At 46.0% G+C, this 20,207-nt stretch overlaps 1 protein-coding gene across 2 annotated transcripts; it reads right to left on the reverse strand.

The window, feature by feature from the left end:
- Positions 1-1,558: 1,558 nt before the first annotated feature.
- Positions 1,559-19,874, reverse strand: LOC307028679 (UDP-glucuronosyltransferase-like). 2 transcript variants are annotated; one of them, XM_079663913.1, is made up of 7 exons: positions 18,937-19,874; positions 18,191-18,322; positions 16,970-17,057; positions 16,668-16,887; positions 2,516-2,657; positions 2,083-2,343; positions 1,559-1,953 (listed from the first exon to the last, which is right to left on the reverse strand). In XM_079663913.1, exons 1-7 carry the CDS (start codon positions 19,798-19,800, stop codon positions 1,801-1,803), a joined length of 1,860 nt encoding a protein of 619 aa, XP_079520039.1. In that variant the 5' UTR covers positions 19,801-19,874; the 3' UTR covers positions 1,559-1,800. The 2 variants fall into 2 exon arrangements, with proteins under 2 accessions (XP_079520039.1, XP_079520040.1); XM_079663914.1 differs by lacking the exons at positions 1,559-1,953; positions 2,083-2,343; positions 2,516-2,657 and adding an exon at positions 9,683-10,324 and having other exon boundaries at positions 18,937-19,866.
- Between the last annotated feature and the right edge of the window lie 333 nt (positions 19,875-20,207).

Genomic DNA, 20,207 nt, shown 5'->3' on the forward strand with positions numbered 1-20,207 from the left:
GCAATTATGTTGGTTTTCGAGAACATTTTGCAGGGCACCTTTATTTGGTATCTTTTCTTTCAATACCTAAGCTACATTTTATTCTGTTGGCAAATTTGATGTCAATGTTAATACTACATTATATAACATTCCAAATACATTTCTCCTTGTCAAGCGTGCCTAGCTTTTATATTAAAGTCTAAGACTAAAGATGTTTTTTGTTGTTTTACTTTAAACATCATAACACAATATTGACTATCCTATGACATGATGTGTTTGGTAATATATGCTTGTTAGGAAAGAAAAATCATATTATTTTCTGTATTATAGAGTGATCCAAATTGTGAGACATTGAATAATTATCAGTCAATCAATGTTTATTTATATAGCCCAATATCGTAAATGTTCCATTTGTCTCAGTGGTCTTCACAATGTGTACAGAATATCAGTATGACAATACGACACCCTCTGTCCTTAGACCCTCACATCGTACAAGGAAACACTTCCGGAGAAAACCCACAGTTTAAAGGGAAAATGGGAGAAACCGAGGAGGGATCCCTCTCCCAGGACGGACAGACGTGCAATAGATGCCGTGTGTAAATCGAATAGATAATACATTTACAACATAGGTAGACCAAATGTTTGGAAATGCATGTGTCTATAATAAGAAGATGAATCCACGAGGATGTCAACAATCCTGTGGGAGCCATCAGGGAAGTATGATGAGAGTCAGGCAGGACCGCAGAAACAGGTTCAGCCACGACTCGAAGTCCACGACTCAATCCAGAACTCAGGATAGAGGATCCAGGGCACAGGACCACAGCAACAGGATCAGCCACAACTCAGGAACCCGGCGTATATAGACACCAAAAAGACATTTGGGGGAAGCTGGGTTATTCGGAACAGGTACAGACAGACAGAAGGAAGAAGTAAGGTGTCCCCCGACAGTCTAAGCCTATAGCAGCTAAACTAACGTGTCTACGTACATGGACTCCCTTAGGATAGGTTGAGGTTCATTTTATTATGACAGTCAAGACATCAAACATAAGTCTTTTTAGTACAAAGTTCTCTCTTTCAAAGTACAAATGAGTATGTGAATGTTGTATTTATTAAAACTTGAGCCCCTCACTCTCCTAACAGGTAATAGAGAAGAGATATTTCACAGACAACTTCAGAAGTTTGCAATATGACTGACAAGCCGTGACAACCAACAGTTTTCTGTGGTTTGACTTTCACACCACAAGTAACCATCACACTCATTGACACGCTTTCTGTATCGCCCCGCCTTCTGAACACTGTTTCAACTGCTCTTGTGTAAAGTCTTAAACGGATGCTGCAACAACAACACAAATTACGATAGAACAGAATAATTAGTATTATAGTCAAGATTAATATGTACATAGTTGACAAACATGTAAAATTGCATAAATGTACTGTGAGATTTTGAGTTAAATCCCCAAAAAAATTGTATTTCTCATTTTATTTGTTTTCACATGCAAAACCTTTACATAAATTGGTTTTATGCATTTCAGTTCCTGTTTGCTTTGTTCAACTACACCAAAAAGGTAAACAAATCACATATTTTTTGACATGGTCACAGTTTATTAGCTAAGAATAAAAAACAATGTCTTCATCACAATAATATCTACAACAAGTTAAATCTATTGGACACATTATTTGCCTATTAAGTTTGTTATTTGTGTTTTAAATAAGATAAGAACAGTCATTCTGAAATGTGTTGTTTTACTATGCCAATATATTAAGTAACTAAAAAAAGGAACATTTTCTTGGCCTCTGAATTGTGCCTCATGCTACATTCTGTTATTTCTTCATCACTTCCTTGATCCAGGAGAGAAAGGATTTCACTTGAGTGAAGACATGGGGATACTTTGGATCATTACAATTAAATGAACTGGTGAAAGCCGTAAGACCCTGAAGCTTTCCTTTGCAGATAAGTGGTCCACCGGAATCCCCCTTAAAAAAGAAGGCAACACAAAGAGATGATTGAGTAGACCGGAAAATAAATGGACGCTCTTGTTTTTGATTAAATGAAGTATGATTCACGTTCACAGAATTATGTTGTTGTTTATAATTGTTAATTACCTGACAAACCCCTCCATTCTTTTTGTCAAATTTGGTGCATATCATTTGACTAGAATTAAAGTATTCTTTCCATATGTACTTGCACTCATGGTTGAATTGTATGGACTCCGTATTCTCCCTCAGGACATCTGAGATAGGCTGTTTTGGTCCAGTTCGGCCCCAGCCAGCAACCTCACATGTAACTCTTGCGGGGAGGTTCTTATCACTCTTTGGCAGTCCAATGATGTTGACATCAGTATTCAGTGTGGCATTGTTTTTTAACTGTGAGAGAGAGAATAATTATTTGTTACATAGTTGTATTAGATTGAGGTTTTTATGTAAAGCATATCGCCCCTACATCCTTCTGTGCAAATGTGTGAAGTGCAAACATTACAATTTTTTTTATCTAAAATGAAAGCATTGTACAAAACCTTTAACAGGTTTTTTAGTTTACCTCGAGTAACATGATATCATATTGGTGTCCGTCCTTTTTGAATTTTGGATGTGGATGGCGCTTAGCCACTTCTATCCTTTGCTGACTTTTCTCTTTCTTTTTGATGTTGTGTGCTCCAAGGACTGCCGTCATGGTCTGCTCACTGACAAATAAGGGTACAAATATTGTAATACTTAACAATAATTTTCACCTTGAAACAGACTGAAAACATTGATAAATATGTCAAATATAACTACTATGATACAAATAACTATGTGAAAGCTGTCTTAACAAAAGTATTTCTATATTTATTTTAACTGAACTCCAGAAAATGAGGAACACACATGGAATTGGCACCAAATGTTTTGTGAATGATAGATATTGAGTCATGGGAAAAAAACTATTATAATTGAATGCATTCATTTCGGAGCAATTCAATTAATTTGTCATCAAATCGTTTTGTTGCATTAATGTGTCTTAAGCGTCTTTGGGTCTAGAAAAGCGCTATATAAATCCCATTTATTATTATTATTAACTCACTCTTCGCAGTGTGCTGCAGTCAGAACAAAGTCCTCTCGAATAAGGACCCCGCCACATGAGTGTTTGTCCTGAAACTGGAGTGATGCCATGTAGGGTCGGGAATGAGGCTTCGCAACTTTCCCCCCCACTATGCCACTCTCAGAAGCCCCTTAAAATTAAGAAGGTTAATTAATACACAGGTAAAAAAGTACAAAATGCTCAACCGGCAATTGATTTTTACTCTTATTACAGATTAATTAAAAAAAACTGAGTAACTTTTTTACCAACCCTCCAGCCATTAAAAAAGCTTATTGAATCTCATCTTATCTTACCAGTGAGGGAGAGCTGCAGGAAGAAAAATAAAATGCAGAATGCGTGGATCATGTTCACTGTGCAGTAAAATCTAAACACTGTGTCTGGCACTGCTCCCCCTACCACCTTTTGTAGTCAACATAACCCCCACAACGGAAACTTTGTGGTCAGGTTTTATTCTTGCAAAGAAGAGACGAGTTCACACCTTTTTCAACTGCAGTAAGAGTGACACCGTTTCATAAAACAGTCATTTGAGTTGATGCACACACTTTCCTTATTGATCAATAATCTAAAGGTGTGGCACGTCACTACATACACCACTTGTAGCATTAATATGTGTTCCCCCTTGAATGAGAAAGATCTTACTGTAGATAATCCCACATTTATGAGTGCTTTTTTTCAATAGGCTACATTTGCTCTTTAACGAAAGAGAATGTGGGTAAAAGGTATATGGTCGAGTATACAGGAACTGTGTATTAAGGCTGCAGTAACCACAATGTGCACAAAGGTCGTCACAATGTAATACACGTACACACTATGCTATTATAATAGTGTTTTACAAATATATTATTGTGATCGTTTTTTGAAAGACAGACATACATGTTGTCACGATTCTTATATCATGTCACGGTTTTAGTTTTGTGTGTCTGGTAATGGGTTTTGTTTTGCTGATCTTTTCTCCCTGTGTTTTCCTCCCTGTCGTTAGTTTCCCTGGTGTGTCTGATTGTCTGATTGTGTTCACCTGTTGCCCTTGTGTTTCTCCTTCCTTACCCGGCTGTTTCTCGTCTCGTGATTACCCCTCCCTGTATTTAGTCTTGTCTCTTCTTGTGTTCGGTGTCGGTTCATTGTTTGTCTTTCCCTTCATGTCACGCTCCATGTTTGTCCTTGAAGTTTTGGTCCTGGATTATTTACTCGTGCTCCCCTGTTTTGGTAATACTACGTTTTTCTCTTGTTTTCTTTTGTCATCGGCTTTTTTGTAAATTAAAGCTCGCTTTTTGTTAATACTGCATTTGGTTCCTACCTTTTCCACGCACCCTGACAGAATGAACCGACCAGCTTTAGACTCAGCAGATTCAGCTTTTTTGATGCTACAGGCAGAACATCTTGGGTACTCTCTGGAGTACATTTTTTATACGTGGTATGACGCCTCATCTATACGGGGTAGAGTGGCTGCTTTGAAGGAGGCACGCCAGGAGGTTGCTCGCAAGCCCTGGCTCAGGAGTTTGTTGCCTGAGTGGCTACAACTTTTTACCAGTAGTCCTGGAAACTTTTCTCAAGCCTCTAACCCTTTCCTGGGATCCGACTACTATCCTGGTAGAGGTCCATGGTTTCTCCAAAGGGCCTCTAGGAGACGCAGGGCTAGGATTCCAGCCCGTGCCCCAGCAGCCATGGTTCCGGCCCCAGTTCTGGCCCCAGCAGCCATGGTTCCAGCCTTAGTCCTGGTCCCAGCAGCCATGTTTCTGGCTCCAGCACTGGCCCCCCGGCCGACGCCAGCTCCCAGTGTTCTGTCGGCGTACCGACCGTCTCAAGTCTCCTCTCAAGTTCCTTCTCAGGTCCCCTCTCAAGTCCCCTCTCAAGTCACCTCTCCAGTTCCCTCTCAAGTCACCTCTCCAGTTCCCTCTCAAGTCACCTCTCCAGTTCCCTCTCAAGTCTTCTCTCGAGTCCCCTCTCGAGTTCCTTCTCAGGTCCCCTCTCGAGTCTCTTCTCGAGTCCCCTCTCAAGGTCCTTCTCAGGTCCCCTCTCGAGTCTCTTCTCGAGTCCCCTCTCAAGTCACCTCTCAAGTTCCCTCTCGAGTCCCCTTTCAAGTCCCCTCTCGAGTCCCCTTTCGAGTCCCCTCTCGAGTCACCTCTCAAGTTCCCTCTCGAGTCACTTCTCGAGTCTCCTCTTGAGTCTACTCTCGAGTCCCCTCTCAAGTTCCTTCTCAGGTCCCCTCTCGAGTCCCCTCTCAAGTTCCTTCTCAAGTCCCCTTTCAAGTCATCTCTCGAGTTCCCTCTCAAGTCACCTCTCAAGTCTCCTCTCGAGTTCCCTCTCGAGTTGCTTCTCATGTCTCCTCTCGAATTCCCTCTCGAGTCTCCTCTTGAGTCTCCTCTTGAGTCCCCTCTCAAGTTCCTTCTCAAGTCACCTCTCAAGTCTCCTCTCGAGTCCCCTCTCAAGTTCCTTCTCAGGTCCCCTCTCGAGTCCCCTCTCAAGTTCCTTCTCAAGTCCCCTTTCAAGTCATCTCTCGAGTTCCCTCTCAAGTCACCTCTCAAGTCTCCTCTTGAGTTCCCTCTCGAGTTGCTTCTCATGTCTCCTCTCGAGTTCCCTCTCGAGTTGCTTCTCATGTCTCCTCTCGAATTCCCTCTCAAGTCTCCTCTCGAGTCTCCTCTTGAGTCTCCTCTTGAGTCCCCTCTCAAATTCCTTCTCAAGTCACCTCTCAAGTCTCCTCTCGAGTTCCCTCTCAAGTCCCTACCCCATGTCCTGGGCCATTGGAGGTTCCTCTAGGGGTCCTGCCAACTCCATGGTTGCGTTCCGATAATCCAAAAATCTGCCCCTAAATTCTAACCCTATCTCCTATTCCTTGACCTCTGAGTGAAACGTCACGGGGTTAAGGGATAGTGGATAGGAGAATTCAAAAGGACTTAGGAGAAGAGACTGCGGTACTTTAGAGAATCCGAATGCACTTTCACTATCTGACGTGTTTATGATGCGCCAGCGGACGTCATTGTGTGCGTCTGCTGCTGTGGTAAAACTATGGAAACTACAGTGTTCTATATACAACGGACAACATAGATGTTTCATAAGAACAAGGGACTCATCTAGAGACTCTGCACCGTGCTCTGATGCTGTTGTTTTATGCTTTATTAACGTGGACAACAGAGAAACATATTCTTCATGACCAAAGTTGGAATTGAAATAAAAAAGGAAAGTGACATTTATGCTCGTCACCCTCTCCCTCCGGTCCACATTAATACAAATGATCCCAATACGTATGATTGTATGAAAATATCTTAAAATCAATACAAATGTATTTATTATAAACGTTAGTCCTTAACACCTATCACTGTGTACATCACCAATCAAACATCTTTTAAAAGTTGAACAAACCCCACACAGCTCAGTGAAATGTTGACTTTATTTGATCATTTCAGTAAAAACTAACGTTCACATTTCCCTTTTTGATTATAATACTGATGAACGTTCAAAACAAAGCACTTTGGCAACTTACGACGTACGTTTTAAAATGCTTAATAAGCACCGTAACTTTCATGATATAATTTCTCCGTCATAATAGTTTGTTTCCGTGAACGGCCGACTGTTGTGTGACGCAAATGCTGCGGCTGCAAGGCATTGTGGGGCAGCATTTTCTCCTCTCCTTTCGGTAAGGGCGGTCCAGTGGTTCCTAAGCTAAAGGAGGTTATAAATGTAAGGGAAACTTCTGTGTAACAATGCAGTGGGAGTCACCGACTCAGGAAAGAGACACGGGAAGAGCAGGAGCTTTGATGTCAAACACTGATGGTTTATTATAGGAGCTTCAGCCGGAGAATTCACATCACAAGTCACAGCAGTCACGGTCTGACTGCACGGTAGAGTTGCCACGTCAATTCTGAAGAACTCTACCCCAGACCCATGTATTTAGCTATTTCAGAGAGAATAATCAACATGCTGTACAACAAGATAGAATCATAACACCTCTATCAGCTGACGCCAACAGGCAGGAACATAGAACCATAACACCTCTATCAGCTGACGCCAACATACAGGAACAGGGAGACAGAACACTGAGAGCACAGCAGCCAAGGTTACAGGTGCGTGTGCTCAGTTAGGACAGTTTTGAACTGATAAACTGGGTCAAAGTTATGGGCCTTGGAAAATATTTCCCCAACAATAAAGGAAGTTTGACACTTAACATGGCTGCCACTGACGTACTTCCGGGTCATTTCACTTGGTTAGGAAGGTTCCTAAGCTAAATGGACTATTGGAATGCAACCCATGTCCTGTCCCGTTGGGGGTCCCGCCGGTTACTCTTCTGCCGGGGGTCCTGCCAACCCTATGTCCTGTGCCGTTGGAGGTCCCGCCGACTACTCTTCTGCCGGGGGTCCTGCCAATCCTATGTCCTGTGCCGTTGGAGGTTCCGCTGGGGGTCCTGCCAACTCCATGTCCTGTCCCGTTGGGGGTCCCGCCGACTACTCTTCTGCCGGGGGTCCTGCCAACCCTATGTCCTGTGCCGTTGGAGGTCCCGCCGACTACTCCTCTGCCGGGGGTCCTTCCAACCCTATGTCCTTTGCCGTTGGAGGTCCAGCCTACACCTGTTTCGTCAGGGGTCCTGCCAACTCCATGTCCTGTGTCGTTGGGGGTTCTGCTGAGAGTCCTTCCAACCTCATGTCCTGTTCCGTTGGGGGTTCCGTTGGGAGTCCTGCCAACTCCGTGCCCTGACCTGTTGGGGGTCTCGCCGACACCTGTCCCGCTGGGGGTCTCGCCAACACCTGTCCTGTTGGGGGTCCCACCGACACGTGCTCCGCCGGGTTTCCTGCAAACACCATGTCCTCTCCTGGTTGGGGTGCCACTGTCTACGCCTGACCCACCAGGGGTTCCACCAGCTCCTGCCCGTCCTTGTGCCTGGCCCCCTGAGTTCCTCAGCCGCGGTCTTCGCCCTCGAGCCCGGCCTCCTGAGAGCCGCGGTCTTCACCATCGAGCCCGGCCCCCTGAGTGCCGCGGTCTTCACCCTCGAGCCCCGCCCCCTGACTTTCCCGGCCGCGGCCCTCGTCCTCGGGCCCCGCCCCCTGACTCTTCCAGTCGCTGCCTTCGCCCTCATGCTCGGCCCCCTGAGTTTGCGCGCTGTGGCCTTCGCCCCTTTATGAACTCTGCCTTACCCCCGGGCTGTCCGCCTGAGAACCCCACCACGAACTCTGCCTTGCCCCCGGGCCATCCGCCCGAGACCCGTCCTCCGGACCCCCTCCGGAGGACGGATATCTGCAATCCATCCCTTGAGGGGGGGATTCTGTCATGGTTTGGGTTTATGTAGCCATTTTCCGGTTTTATTTTGAAATTCTGTTCTCCCTTTGTCTGGTCTTCCTTCCTGTGTTTGCCCTCCTGTGTCTGATTGCCTCATTGTGTTCACTTGTCGCCCTTGTGTTTCTGCCTCCCCTGTCCAGCTGTGTCTTGTCCTGTGATTGATTACCCTTTCCATGTATTTAGTCTTGTCTTCCCCTTTGCTCCATGTTCGGGCATCGTCTTTCTTGTCACCCTCCATGTTGGCCCCTGTTGTTTTTTTGTCCCGATTTTCCTCTTGCTATGGGTTTATGGATTTATGTTTTTTCATTGTCAACAGCTTTTGTTAATTAAAGCTCGCTTTTTGTTATACCTGCAGGGTTCTGCATTTGGGTCCTGATTTCCCCCAACCCTGACACAAACAGAAGTTAAATCAATCTCTCACTTATTCTAAGAATGTACTTAACCTACTAAAAGGATTTCTTCTCAAATAATCGTGAAATTATGTTGTAAAAACAATAACTCATCTCTCTCGTTCAGGTTAATGTGGTCTGTTTTTTTTTTCTTCTTTGCGAAATGCCGCCGTGTCAATTGTCCTACTTGGGTTGCTGTACGTAGCTGTCCAATGGCGGACCAACTCGCGCTTGCGCAGTGCAAATCGGGCAGACATGCCAGTCGGGTAGTCACAAAAGCAAACTAACAATAAAAACGGGCTTCCACGCCTAAACCCTTCTATAAAACAGATTTCCCATTTAAAAAGAGACAAATATTATATAATAATTTACAGTAACACAAGCAACATCAACACAAGTCCTCGAAACATTATAATAAAACACACACTGATGCTGAAAAAGACAAGAGTGCTAACCATAGACTGGGTGCTAACGCAAGAAAAAAGTCATTTATCCATTTTAAACAGAGCTAATGGTTTCTATCTCGAAAACATCCTTACTTGATCTGACGTCATTGAATGTTTTATTTTTGAAGAAGGGATAAGGTGTTTTTAAACTAGGTTTCATGACGCCTGGTCAAAAAGTACAGTAGGCTTGACTTTTATTGTGATGATGAAGACATTTACTTACTGAGAAATACATGTGAGGGTAGACATATTATGTATGCTGTTTAAATGAATTATACTTCAAAAGTTAGTTATACTGCACTTGTTAGCTTACTAACTCAGCTAAACAGTGTAAGAATACAACTATTTGCTACTGTCTGCAAATAATTACAGTCAACCCATAGCCACAATTAAAGGAAGTACAATTAATTTCCCCTACAACAACAGTACTGCAGAAAAATGAGTCCTGTGGAGAAACCTGAATGTAAGGAAGTTTCTAAACAAGGTACAACAATGTCTTTTGTAGTGTGTTACAAATAAATTCAAACAAGTTTAAAAAATGTTTTTTTATTTGATCTTAGGTTGGCTTTTCAGAGCATGGCTAAAATCAATCACAGCAAGTAGCATGTTTCACATGGATTACAGACAACGTAGTAAGGGCACTTGGAAAGATTTTATTTTATTTTATTTGAAGAATAGTGTATTATTATATAATATTTCCAAGACACATTATTGACATATTGACATTTTATTTGAAGTATAGTGTACGCTGTATATTATTATATAATATTTCCAAGACACATTATTGACACACACCATTATTAAAAGTAATTGCAGGTCAATGGATGGATTCAACATACGTTATCAACTTCATTGCAGAGCTTATAAAACTTAGTGACTGTTATAAACACTACTCTTTCTTTTTCTTTGGGGTCCCCCTTCCGCAACACTTGCGGGTGCAGAATAAGCAGCATTTCAGTGTCATCCACAGAAAAGTGATTATAATTAAGATTAAAATGCCGATGACATCCAGGCTATGGTACTGAATCCAGTTTAAGTCGTGTGCAGCGACCCGTAGGTGTTCGGCTCCTTTGTGCCTAATGACAAACTCAGTCCAGAAAACAGCCAGGTCCAGAGGCGGGACTGGACGGTCCAGATGTATCTCAGACAGCCTCACTATGTTCTCCTTGTAACTGGGGGGGGGAGTAATGTTTTTTAAAACAGAGCTGATATGATAATCCCCAGTTTTATCAGAAGTCCAATCATATATTCTCACAAACTACAATACAACTGTCTTCATTGACCCCGTTTGCAATATACATCTATAAAAAAAGATGCAAATCAGTCCAAAGATATTGCAGATGGTGTGCAAGAGGTATTTCTGAAGCTGCATTTGCAATGATGGTTAACTGTGGATTTGTATTCATCTTGTAGTGTGTTTTATAGTTTTTTCAGTGGATTTATCCTTGTTTTGTATATCTGTTCTATATCGTATAAGGCTTCGACCTCTAAGGCTATCGCTATTGGGTAATCCCTCCTGCACGTGTGCAGCACTGACAGATTTAATCCACGCCCACCTATGATGTGGGCCCCACCTCCGGGCTCACTTCCGTATAAATAGGAAGTAGGCCCTACCATCTACTCCCACTTTTCTTCAGCACTCCGTTGCAGAAGCATTGTCAGGCAAAAACAGTTCTGTTAAGAGCTACTTACCGAAAAGCAATCATTCCTCCTAAAAAGCTTCTGTTTTCCGGTAAAATGGAGACTGGACAGGAAAGTCAAGGCTGTGTCAGGGATTGCCTCGTATGCGGAACGGGCTACATTATGAGTTTTGACAGGCACTCACAGTGTGAGTCCTGCCTGGGATTAGAGCATGTGAACGCTGCTCTCAATCCCGGGGTGTCTTGCTCGCATTGTGCCCGTCTCCCGCTGGCCCTCAGACAGCAGAGAGTGGGCGCTCTCGCTGCTGCGGCCGCCGAGGACGATTGGCCCGTCCAGGAGGAGTACTCCGGGGACAAAGTCCTTGATTTCCTGGATCCGAGTGGAGGGCGCGAGTCGGACGACTACGTCCCCTCCATTCAGGGATCACCGGGTGATTCCCCCATCATCTCTCCCCTCCGGACGGAGGAGACAGGTATGGGGCCCGGTGCAGGGCCGGTGTACGATTCAGTGATCCCTATCTCCGACGCCACGGCATTGCCTTGGATTGGCGGGATCCTCCTAGAACTTCCGGAGATTCTATCTAAGGCGGCCCCCTGGAGAAATCTCCCCGTTTCCCTAGCTCAGGAGAGCTCACCGCCGGATGATATGTCCGGGGTGTTCTCCCGGGTGCACAGGGTTAGGAGTGACCCGATCTGGCCACGCTTCCCGGCCATAAAGAAGTACCAGGAGGGGGCAGCGAGGGACCCTGGAGCAATGAAAGCTCCGATAGGGACATACGTGCTCCTCACGAGAGTGGAGGGATTCACGGACGTGAATTTCCCGGCCGTGCCTCCTCTAGAGCCGAACCTCACGGCATTCTTTGGGGCTAGGCAGGCCAGCACGGTTTCCGGACGGCAACCCATGTTGGCTGCCGCCAAAGATCTGTTTGTCGCCCGACAGACTGACCGCATGCATCAGTGTGTGTTCCAGGCGTCCGCGGCGGCAAACAATATAGCGTTGCTGTCAAATTCCATGATGGAAATATCCGAGCAGTCTAAAACTATGTCCTCAGTGGAGGCTGAGGAGATAGGTAAGGCGGCTAGTACTGCACTTACCCTGTGCGCAGCAGTCGCAGTCTCGCAGGCGCGGATTGCGACATGGACGACACAGGTTCAACGGTACCTCTGGCTACAGCAGGGGAATATACCGGAGGGTGCAGGAAAGGAGCTGCTGGAGGCTCCAGTCAGTCCGGACGGACTGTTTGGGCCACAGTTCCACACCATGGTGGAGTCTATGAAGTCTGCCGCGGAGCAGGCAGATGACATAAGGCGTCACGCTAGCTGGCTTCAGGACAAACGTCCTCAGCAACAGCAGCGACAGCAACGACAGCACCCGCAGCCCCCGCAACAGTCTCAGCGAGGGCAGCGCGGGCAACGGCGAGAACAGCAACGGCGTCAGAATCGCCCTTCGGCAGCTGCAGGGGCTCCGTCCCAGGTCTCCGCTCCTCCGCCACAGAGACAGGATCTGCAGGCGTCGAGTCGGAGGGGAAGGAAGAACCCCCGCTCCTGGTCTGCTCCTCCAAGAGAACCTCCGAGGAAACAGAACCGAAGATGACTCTTTGGGGGGGTTATGTGGGAAGAGAGGATTATTAATAAAAATGATTCAAATCTCAACAGTGTGTCTGTAGCAACTGTGTCTCACATGTCCCCCACGCCAGTCAGGCCGGCTGCCATTAATCTATTGGTTAAAAGGCAGCGGGACTTGTTGCATATTCAATTTGTTTTTTCCTTTTCGGGTAATAGACAGAGGGACTCGCCGTTTGAGCCAGCTGTTTCTAATCTGTCGGTTAGAAAACAGCAAGGCTTGCTGTATAAGCCTGCGGTATTTAACCAGTCGGTTAAAAGACAGCAGGGCTTGACATTTAAATCGGCTGCTTCTATCCTTTCGGGTAACAAGCAGTGCGGTTTTTTCTCTGTTCCAGTTGTGCCTACACACAGTCGTATTAAGCCTAGCGCGGCTATTATGCACGAGTTGAATAGCACTGCACACACCTCCACGAGTTGGAGCATAAACCCAACTCAGGGTCCTGTTGATGAGTCTTCTCCTAAACAGAGACAGGTTGAGAGCCGGTGTGTGATGCAGCGTGTGGAGACCCCTTCAAAGCCCTTTAGGGCGGTGCCCCCCGGCGGCAAGGGCTCTGGCATGGCTTGTCACCATGACTACCACAGCACAACAAAAACAGGTACGCCCGCTCTCAGAGCGGTGCTCAAAGTGGAGGCGGCTATGTTTAATGGACGGATGGATGAGCAGGCTGATCAGCAGAGGGTACTCCCCCCCCCCCCCCCCCCCCCCCTACAGTTCGAGGGGATTCAGGAAACGCTCCTGTCATCCCAAGAACAGTGTCTTGCGCTCCAGTCAGAGCTGCGGAGACTCCTGTTAAAGAAAGCAATTTCCAGGGTTCCTCAGGGGAAAGAAAATCGGGGGTTTTTCTCCCGTTATTTTCTTATCCCGAAAAAGACCGAGACACATCCTAGATCTGTCAGCATTCAACAGGGTGATAATGAAAAGACCGTTTCATATGCTGACAATCAAACAGGTCCACCAGGGAGATTGGTGCACCTCCATAGACCTGAAGGATGCTTACTTCCACATAACCATGATCCCAAAACACAGGGAATTCCTGCGTTTCTCATTCCAGGGAATAGCGTACCAGTTCAATCGACTGCCGTTCGGATATTCTCTGGCTCCACGCACTTTTTCAAAGTGTGTGGAGAAGGCGCTGGAGCCGCTACGCAGAAGAGGGATGAGAGTGTTATTTTATCTGGACGACCTGCTATTGCTGGCCCGCTCCAGAGAGGAAGCTGCTTTACAGACGGTACAACTTGTATCTCACCTGTCAACCCTGGGTTTCATAATCAATTGGGAGAAGAGCTGTCCTCTTCCCTCCCAGATTATCATATATCTGGGGGTGGAATTCAACTCAGCCCGCATGAGAGCACGACTCTCACAGCGGAGAGTGGAGGATCTGACAGCTCTCCTCGGGCACGTCACAGCCGGCAGGGTGGTGACAGCCCTCTCCGTGATGCAGCTGTTGGGCATGATGTCAGCTGGTCACGTGGTGATTCCCCTGGGTCTCCTTCACATGAGGAGACTTCAGAGGTGGTTTATTCGCCTGCGCATCGACCCCGTGCGTCAGAAGAGACGCATGGTGTACATTCCTCTGTCCGTAGGTTTAGATCTGACCTACTGGAAAAATCCCCACGTCCTGTCAGTGGGGGTTCCCCTTGGCAGAGTGACGTCACACACCTCGGTGTTTACAGACGCATCGCTCTCAAGGTGGGGAGAAACATGCATGTCGCAGGCAGTGGGGGGACAGTGGCCGCCTCACATGTCCCTTCATATAAACGCGCTGGAATTACTCGCCATATGGAGAGTAATCCGGCACTTCGCCCCGTTGCTGTTGAATCATGATGTGTTGATTCGAACGGACAACAAGGCAGCGGCAGCATACATAAATCGTCAGGGAGGTGTACGATCAGCGCAGCTGCTGGACACAGCCAGGAGGCTGTTGTGCTGGGCGCGCACACACGTAGCTACTCTCGGTGAGAGCAGTATATATTCCCGGCGAGCTGAACAGGGGGGCAGACCTCATGTCCAGAGGAGGTCCTCGACAAGGGGACTGGAGCCTCCACCCCGAGCTGGTCTCCCAGGTATGGAGCAGGTTCGGAAGAGCGGAGATGGATCTGTTTGCTGCACGCGGGAACGCGCAATGTGCTCTCTGGTTCTCCCTGAGAAGGCAGGATCACCCCCCTCTGGGGGTGGACGCGTTCGCGCACAGACTTTGGCCCAGTACGCTTTCCCACCAGTCCCTCTGATCCCTCGGTTCCTGGACCGAGTGCAGGAGGAGCGGCTGATAGCGGTCTTAATAGCCCCGGAGCGCACGGGAGCGTCCTGGTTTCCTACAGCGGATGCTGTCAGGGAGACCGTGGGAAATTCCGTGGTGGAGGGATGCCCTCTCCTATGTGGAGGGAGCGATCAGCAGTCACCCAATGTTAGGCCAACGTTTGTGGGCATGGCCCCTGAGCGGGAACACTTAGAGAGGCTTGGCCTCTCTCAATATGTTGTGAGTACTATTCAGGGGTCTAGGGCCGCGTCCACCAGGGCGTCTTACACAGCCAAATGGACAGCGTTCCAGCTTTGGTTTGTAGGGAAAGGCTTGGACCCCGTTACGTGTCCCCTGTCTCACGTGCTGTCATTCCTCCAGCTGTTGCTGGACAGGAATTTGGCCTATAGCACGATAAAAACATACGCCGCTGCCATTTCTTCATGCCACGTAGGTTTTGAGATCAGCACGGTGTTTAGTCACCCTCTGACAAAACGTTTTCTACGAGGAGTACAGAGACTCAGACCGGTGTCACGCGCTTTAGCGCCTCAATGGGATTTGGCTTTAGTGCTGCGCGCATTGGGTAAAGCTCCTTTTGAACCATTAGATCAGGTTCCCCTGAAGTTTTTGTCAGCCAAAGTAGCTCTGCTCTTAGCTCTGACATCAGCTAAAAGGGTGAGTGACTTGTCTGATCTCTCGGTGGCTCCGTCATGTCTCCAGATCCAAGGAGATGGCAGCTCAGCTGTATTGCACCCGAACACAGCGTTTATGCCAAAGGTGATCACAAGCTCTTTTAGATCAAGAGTGATAACCTTGAAGGGCTTCTTTCCACCTCCTCACACATCGGAGGAAGAAGCCACTTTTCATCTCCTCTGTCCCGTGCGCGCGCTGGCATGCTATATTGCACGCACGGCTGCTTTACGCAAATCCCAGCGTCTGTTTGTACATTATAGAGAGCGCTCATTAGGGCAGCCTCTATCTACACAGCACCTGTCACACTGGCTATGTGAGGCGGTGTCACAGGCGTATCTCTCCGCTGGGTTGGATCCCCCCGAGAACATTAAAGCGCACAGCACCAGGGGAGTTTCAAACTCTACGGTGTTGCACGGAGGAATGACAGTGGAAGACATTTGCACTGCTGCATCTTGGTCTTCACCCTGTTCTTTTATTCGTTTTTATTTGAGGGATGTCTCCCATTCCTCTCTGACACATTCAGTACTGAATAGCCTGTCAGAATGAGTAATGTCGGGGTTTTTAATTGCGTAACCTCTCTCCTGCCTGTAGGCACTTAGAGAGCTGCCCTTTTCCCCTCTCTTGATCGTTTTATTTAAGGAGACTCGGTCTCTATCTTTTATAAACGACAGGTAGCCTAAGTAAGCCTACCCTCGTTCCCTGATGGAGAATATTCATTTTTTAAATGCTATATTCCCTGGGAATGTGATGCTCCATTTACGCATGGACAAAATGGACATGGGTTATTAACTGAGTAGGTGTGTTTTGTGCTTCTGGTAACGGACGGGACCAGTGGGGCGTAGACTACATCCTGCTTCGCCCTTAACCCAATAGCGATAGCCTTAGAGGGCGAAGCCTTATACGATATAGAACTGGGGTTACGTAATGTAACCCAGCTTCTATGAGTATAGGCGCAGCCCTCTAAGTGTCGGGCCCCACTGGCTCCGCGAATAGCTGAAGAAAAGCTGTTTGTGTGGGAGTAGATGGTAGGGCCTACTTCCTATTTATACGGAAGTGAGCCCGGAGGTGGGGCCCACGTCATAGGTGGGCGTGGATTAAACCTGTCAGTGCTGCACACGTGCAGGAGGGATTACCCAATAGCGATAGCCTTAGAGGGCTGCGCCTATACTCATAGAAGCTGGGTTACATTACGTAACCCCAGGTGCGTGTGCACCACATTTTTGTTTGTTTTCGAGAACATTTTGCAGTGCACCTTTTAATTTGTATCTTTTTTTTCAATAGTGAATTTATTATTCAATAAAGTTTAATTTGACACTTACCTTTTGTCATGGATGATTGTATTTAGTCCAGCTAATAGGCTTTCCGTTGTCACATCGTAAATTACAAGTTTAACTGCGACACCGCGGGCCACCATGCGGTGCACGTTGTCCCCCTGGTCCCCAAACAGTGGGAACATCAACATGGGTACAGCATGGCAGATACCCTCATAGATACCGTTGGAACCTCCATGTGTGATGAAGGCTCTCACTTTGGGGTGGGCTGAGAAGCAGAAAAAAACCACTTAAAGTTCTAGGCCACCACAAACAATTAGATTGGTAGCAAATCTTGGACTAAAACACACCAAGGAGATCATTCTGAGGTAACCACTTCATGAGTCTCACATTCTTTGGTAAATCTTTAGGTAGGTCTCCAGTGTATCTCCACACAACCTGAAATACAAACAATACCTCTTAATTTTACCTCCCTTGCTGATTTTGTAAGTGTGCCCACTTACAAAGAAATTAACATTCTATATTTTTTAATTAATGGTAGGTTTATTTTAACACAGAGTAAGAATATCAAAAAGAAAATCCAGAAATTGACATTTCATAAAAGATAAAAATTGATTTGCATTTAACTGTGGGAAATAAGTATTTGATTTGCATAACATGTCTTAGTACTTGGTGGAGAAACCCTTGTTGGACAGACAGAGGTCAGACGCTTCTTGTAGTTGGTCTCCAGGTTTGTGCACATCTCAGAAAGGATTTTGGTCCGCTCCTCTCTGAAAATCCTTCCCAAATCCTTAAGGTTTTGAGGCTGATGCTTGGCATCTCGAAGCTTCAACTCCCTCCACAGATCTTCTATGGGATTAATGTCCAGAGACCGGCTCCTCTCCATCACATAAATGTGCTTCATCTTTAGCCACTCCTTTGTTGCCTTGGCCGTATGTTAATGTTTATTGTCCGGCTGGAAGACCCATCCATGACCCATTTTCAGTGTCCTGGGTGAGGGAAGGAGGCCAAGATGTTCACGGTACTTGGCCCCGTACATCCTCACCTCGATGCAGGGAAGTCGTCCTGTCCCCTTAGCAGAGAAACACCCACAGAGCATAATGTTTCCACCTCCATGCTAGACAGCTTTTTGGTCTTGTCCATGGGGGAAAGGTTGAAATCTGATTTATTGATTCTGTGGACAGGTGTCTTTTATACAGGTAATAAAGTTGATATTATACGACTTATGCAACCGGTCTGTTGGAGCCAGAATTCTTGTTGGTTGTAAGGGGATCAAATACTTATTTCCCACAGTTAAATGCAAATCAATTGTTATCTTTTATATTTATATCATACAATTTCTGGATTTTCTTTTTGATATTGTTACTCTCACTGTTAAAATAAACCCACCATTAAAATTAAAGACTGTTCATTTCTTTGTAAGTGTGTGAACTTACACAATCGGCAAGGGATCAAATATTTATTTCCTCCACTGTATGTGAATTTAAATGTAAATTCAAGCAGTGATTGTGTAGTTAGGAATGTGTGTTTTATTTAAATAGCAGTCTAATGAAAGTATTTGTTTTTTTTACCCTTTGAGGAATTTGCCTGAATGCCTCAACAAACTGTTTTGCCTTCTCCATTGGCATATTGGACACCATTGATCCCAGGGTGAAGACGATAAATCCGTCATCTCCTGATCCATCCACAAACTCCTGCAAGTCCTGTAGGAAGGTTAAAAAGACACAACAATTAGTTTGAAAGATAAAACAGGGTAGGGTGCACGGATGGTCAAATGGACAATGACCAAAGTTCACAAACTTGTTATTGTTGAGTGCAGTCATTACAATTTGTTTACTAACATATTAAATAAGTTTAAAAAACAACAGAAATGTAAGTCACAAAGGTTACTGAATGGTTACGCCCAACTGCAAATAAAACAAGAATAAAGGAAAATATTTGTATTTCTTTAAGTCATTGACACAGATATCCAAATAAGATTTAAAGCGTAATCTATTCTCTAATCTAAAAAGCTTCCAGAATTATTTATTTTTGGCTAAAATGTTAGCAAACAGTACCCATTTGCAGATTAGGCATGCACAGAGCACTTTGGTAATACTTGTATAGGTTCTTCACAATGAGTGACCCCTTTTTAATGAATTGTTTATATATAAAACTGTTGGCAAGTCTTTTTTCTATTTTATGGTATAGATTTAATTAAATCCATTTTAAAGGGCTTTGCTTCAGTCTGACTCAACACCAGTATGCATTTTGCCTGGAGTGATTCCAGATTTGACGGATGCTTGCTTACACGGCGATACATTATTTGAATACTCACCGCAGGCAGAGGTGACTTTGTCTTTCCACAATTGATACCGCCAATAAAAACCATGTTCGGCAAGAGCGGTCTGGGCCACTCAAAAGTAAAGTCGTATTTGAGAAGCCAGATTGCACCATTACTGAGAAGTTTACTGTAGGTCATGTCGTCTCCTATGTACTTTCGGGCCAGATCGTCAAAGTGTGCATAGATTATTCTGCACATGTAGGACTCCAGAAAAGACATGAGCATGTTTTTGACTCTCTGTGGGAATGTCATGATGTCCGTGTTACCAGACGAATCCACAGGAATGTAAGAACGAGGAGAGGGGACCTGGTTAGCTTTTAGATCCATCTCACATGGAAGTCCCCCCAGGAAATAAACTGCTGGGATGTTAAAGATATGAGCCAGGACAGAGCCGCAGGGAAGGAAGGGGTCTGTTAGCAAAACATCGAAGCCCCCTTCCCTCAGTCGACCCATTAGAGGCTGGTTGTTCAGCAAACTCTCGCAGGCTGTCACCTGAACTGTCGTGAAGTTTACCAAAAGCTGCAAGTCGGTAAAAAAATCTGTGACTTTCGGCGGATTGAGGAAGGCTCCATCTTCAAGCTCTTTGAAATTTCCGTCCAGTTCTGCTTTGGTAAAGGGGACAGGGTAGACCTCTGTCTTGAAGCTCTCTGAGCCATGGATCAACAGGCTCGTTTCTGGCACCAGGGCCAAAATGTCATGTCCCCTCTCGCTGAGCTCCTTCACCAGTATTTTCATGCTGAGCCAGTGGCTCCCATCCACAGGCACAACCAGCACCTTCCCCCCCTCCACGGGCCCCATACTGAGGCAGCACAGCCAGGCCAGCAGCCCAAGTGCAGAAAACCACACCCTGCGGCTCATCGCTTCTTCTCTCTAGTGCAAAGTGGCTCAGTCAAAGAGCTAGTGGTAGCTGTGTTTAGGAGGCAGCTTTATGTGTGTGCAAGTGGGAGTGAATATGTGGGAGTGAATATGTGTGTGTGTGTGTGTGTGTGTGTGTGTGTGTGTGTGTGTGTGTGTGTGTGTGTGTGTGTGTGTGTGTGTGTGTGTGTGTGTGTGTGTGTGTGTGTGTGTGTGTGTGTGTGTGTGTGTGTGTGTGTGTGTGTGTCTGCACAAAGTTCAAGGTGATGTTGCAGGAAGGGTATTGCGTAACCACAGGAAAACAGAGCAAGATGAAATTCACGGTGGCTTTGCATGTTTGCCTGCTGATTGGTGCAAAGTCCTCTGTTTACTTAGGCTGGTTCTTCTCTCCTCCCTCTGAAAAGAAAATA

The sequence above is a fragment of the Notothenia rossii genome (genome assembly GCF_949606895.1).
Source record: "Notothenia rossii genome assembly, chromosome: 2".
In the NCBI taxonomy this organism is placed as follows: domain Eukaryota; kingdom Metazoa; phylum Chordata; class Actinopteri; order Perciformes; family Nototheniidae; genus Notothenia; species Notothenia rossii.

What these genes read in the sequence shown, in the direction of transcription:
- LOC307028679 (XM_079663913.1), bottom strand. Translation starts at nt 19,800, where the DNA reads ATGAGCCGCAGGGTGTGGTTTTCTGCACTTGGGCTGCTGGCCTGGCTG. An exon ending in TCAGGCAAATTCCTCAAAGG is followed by an intron (nt 17,058 to 18,190) that starts GTAAAAAAAACA and finishes TTTGTATTTCAG; the next exon opens with GTTGTGTGGAGATACACTGG. An exon ending in AGAATGGAGGGGTTTGTCAG is followed by an intron (nt 1,954 to 2,082) that starts GTAATTAACAAT and finishes TTCTTTTTTAAG; the next exon opens with GGGGATTCCGGTGGACCACT.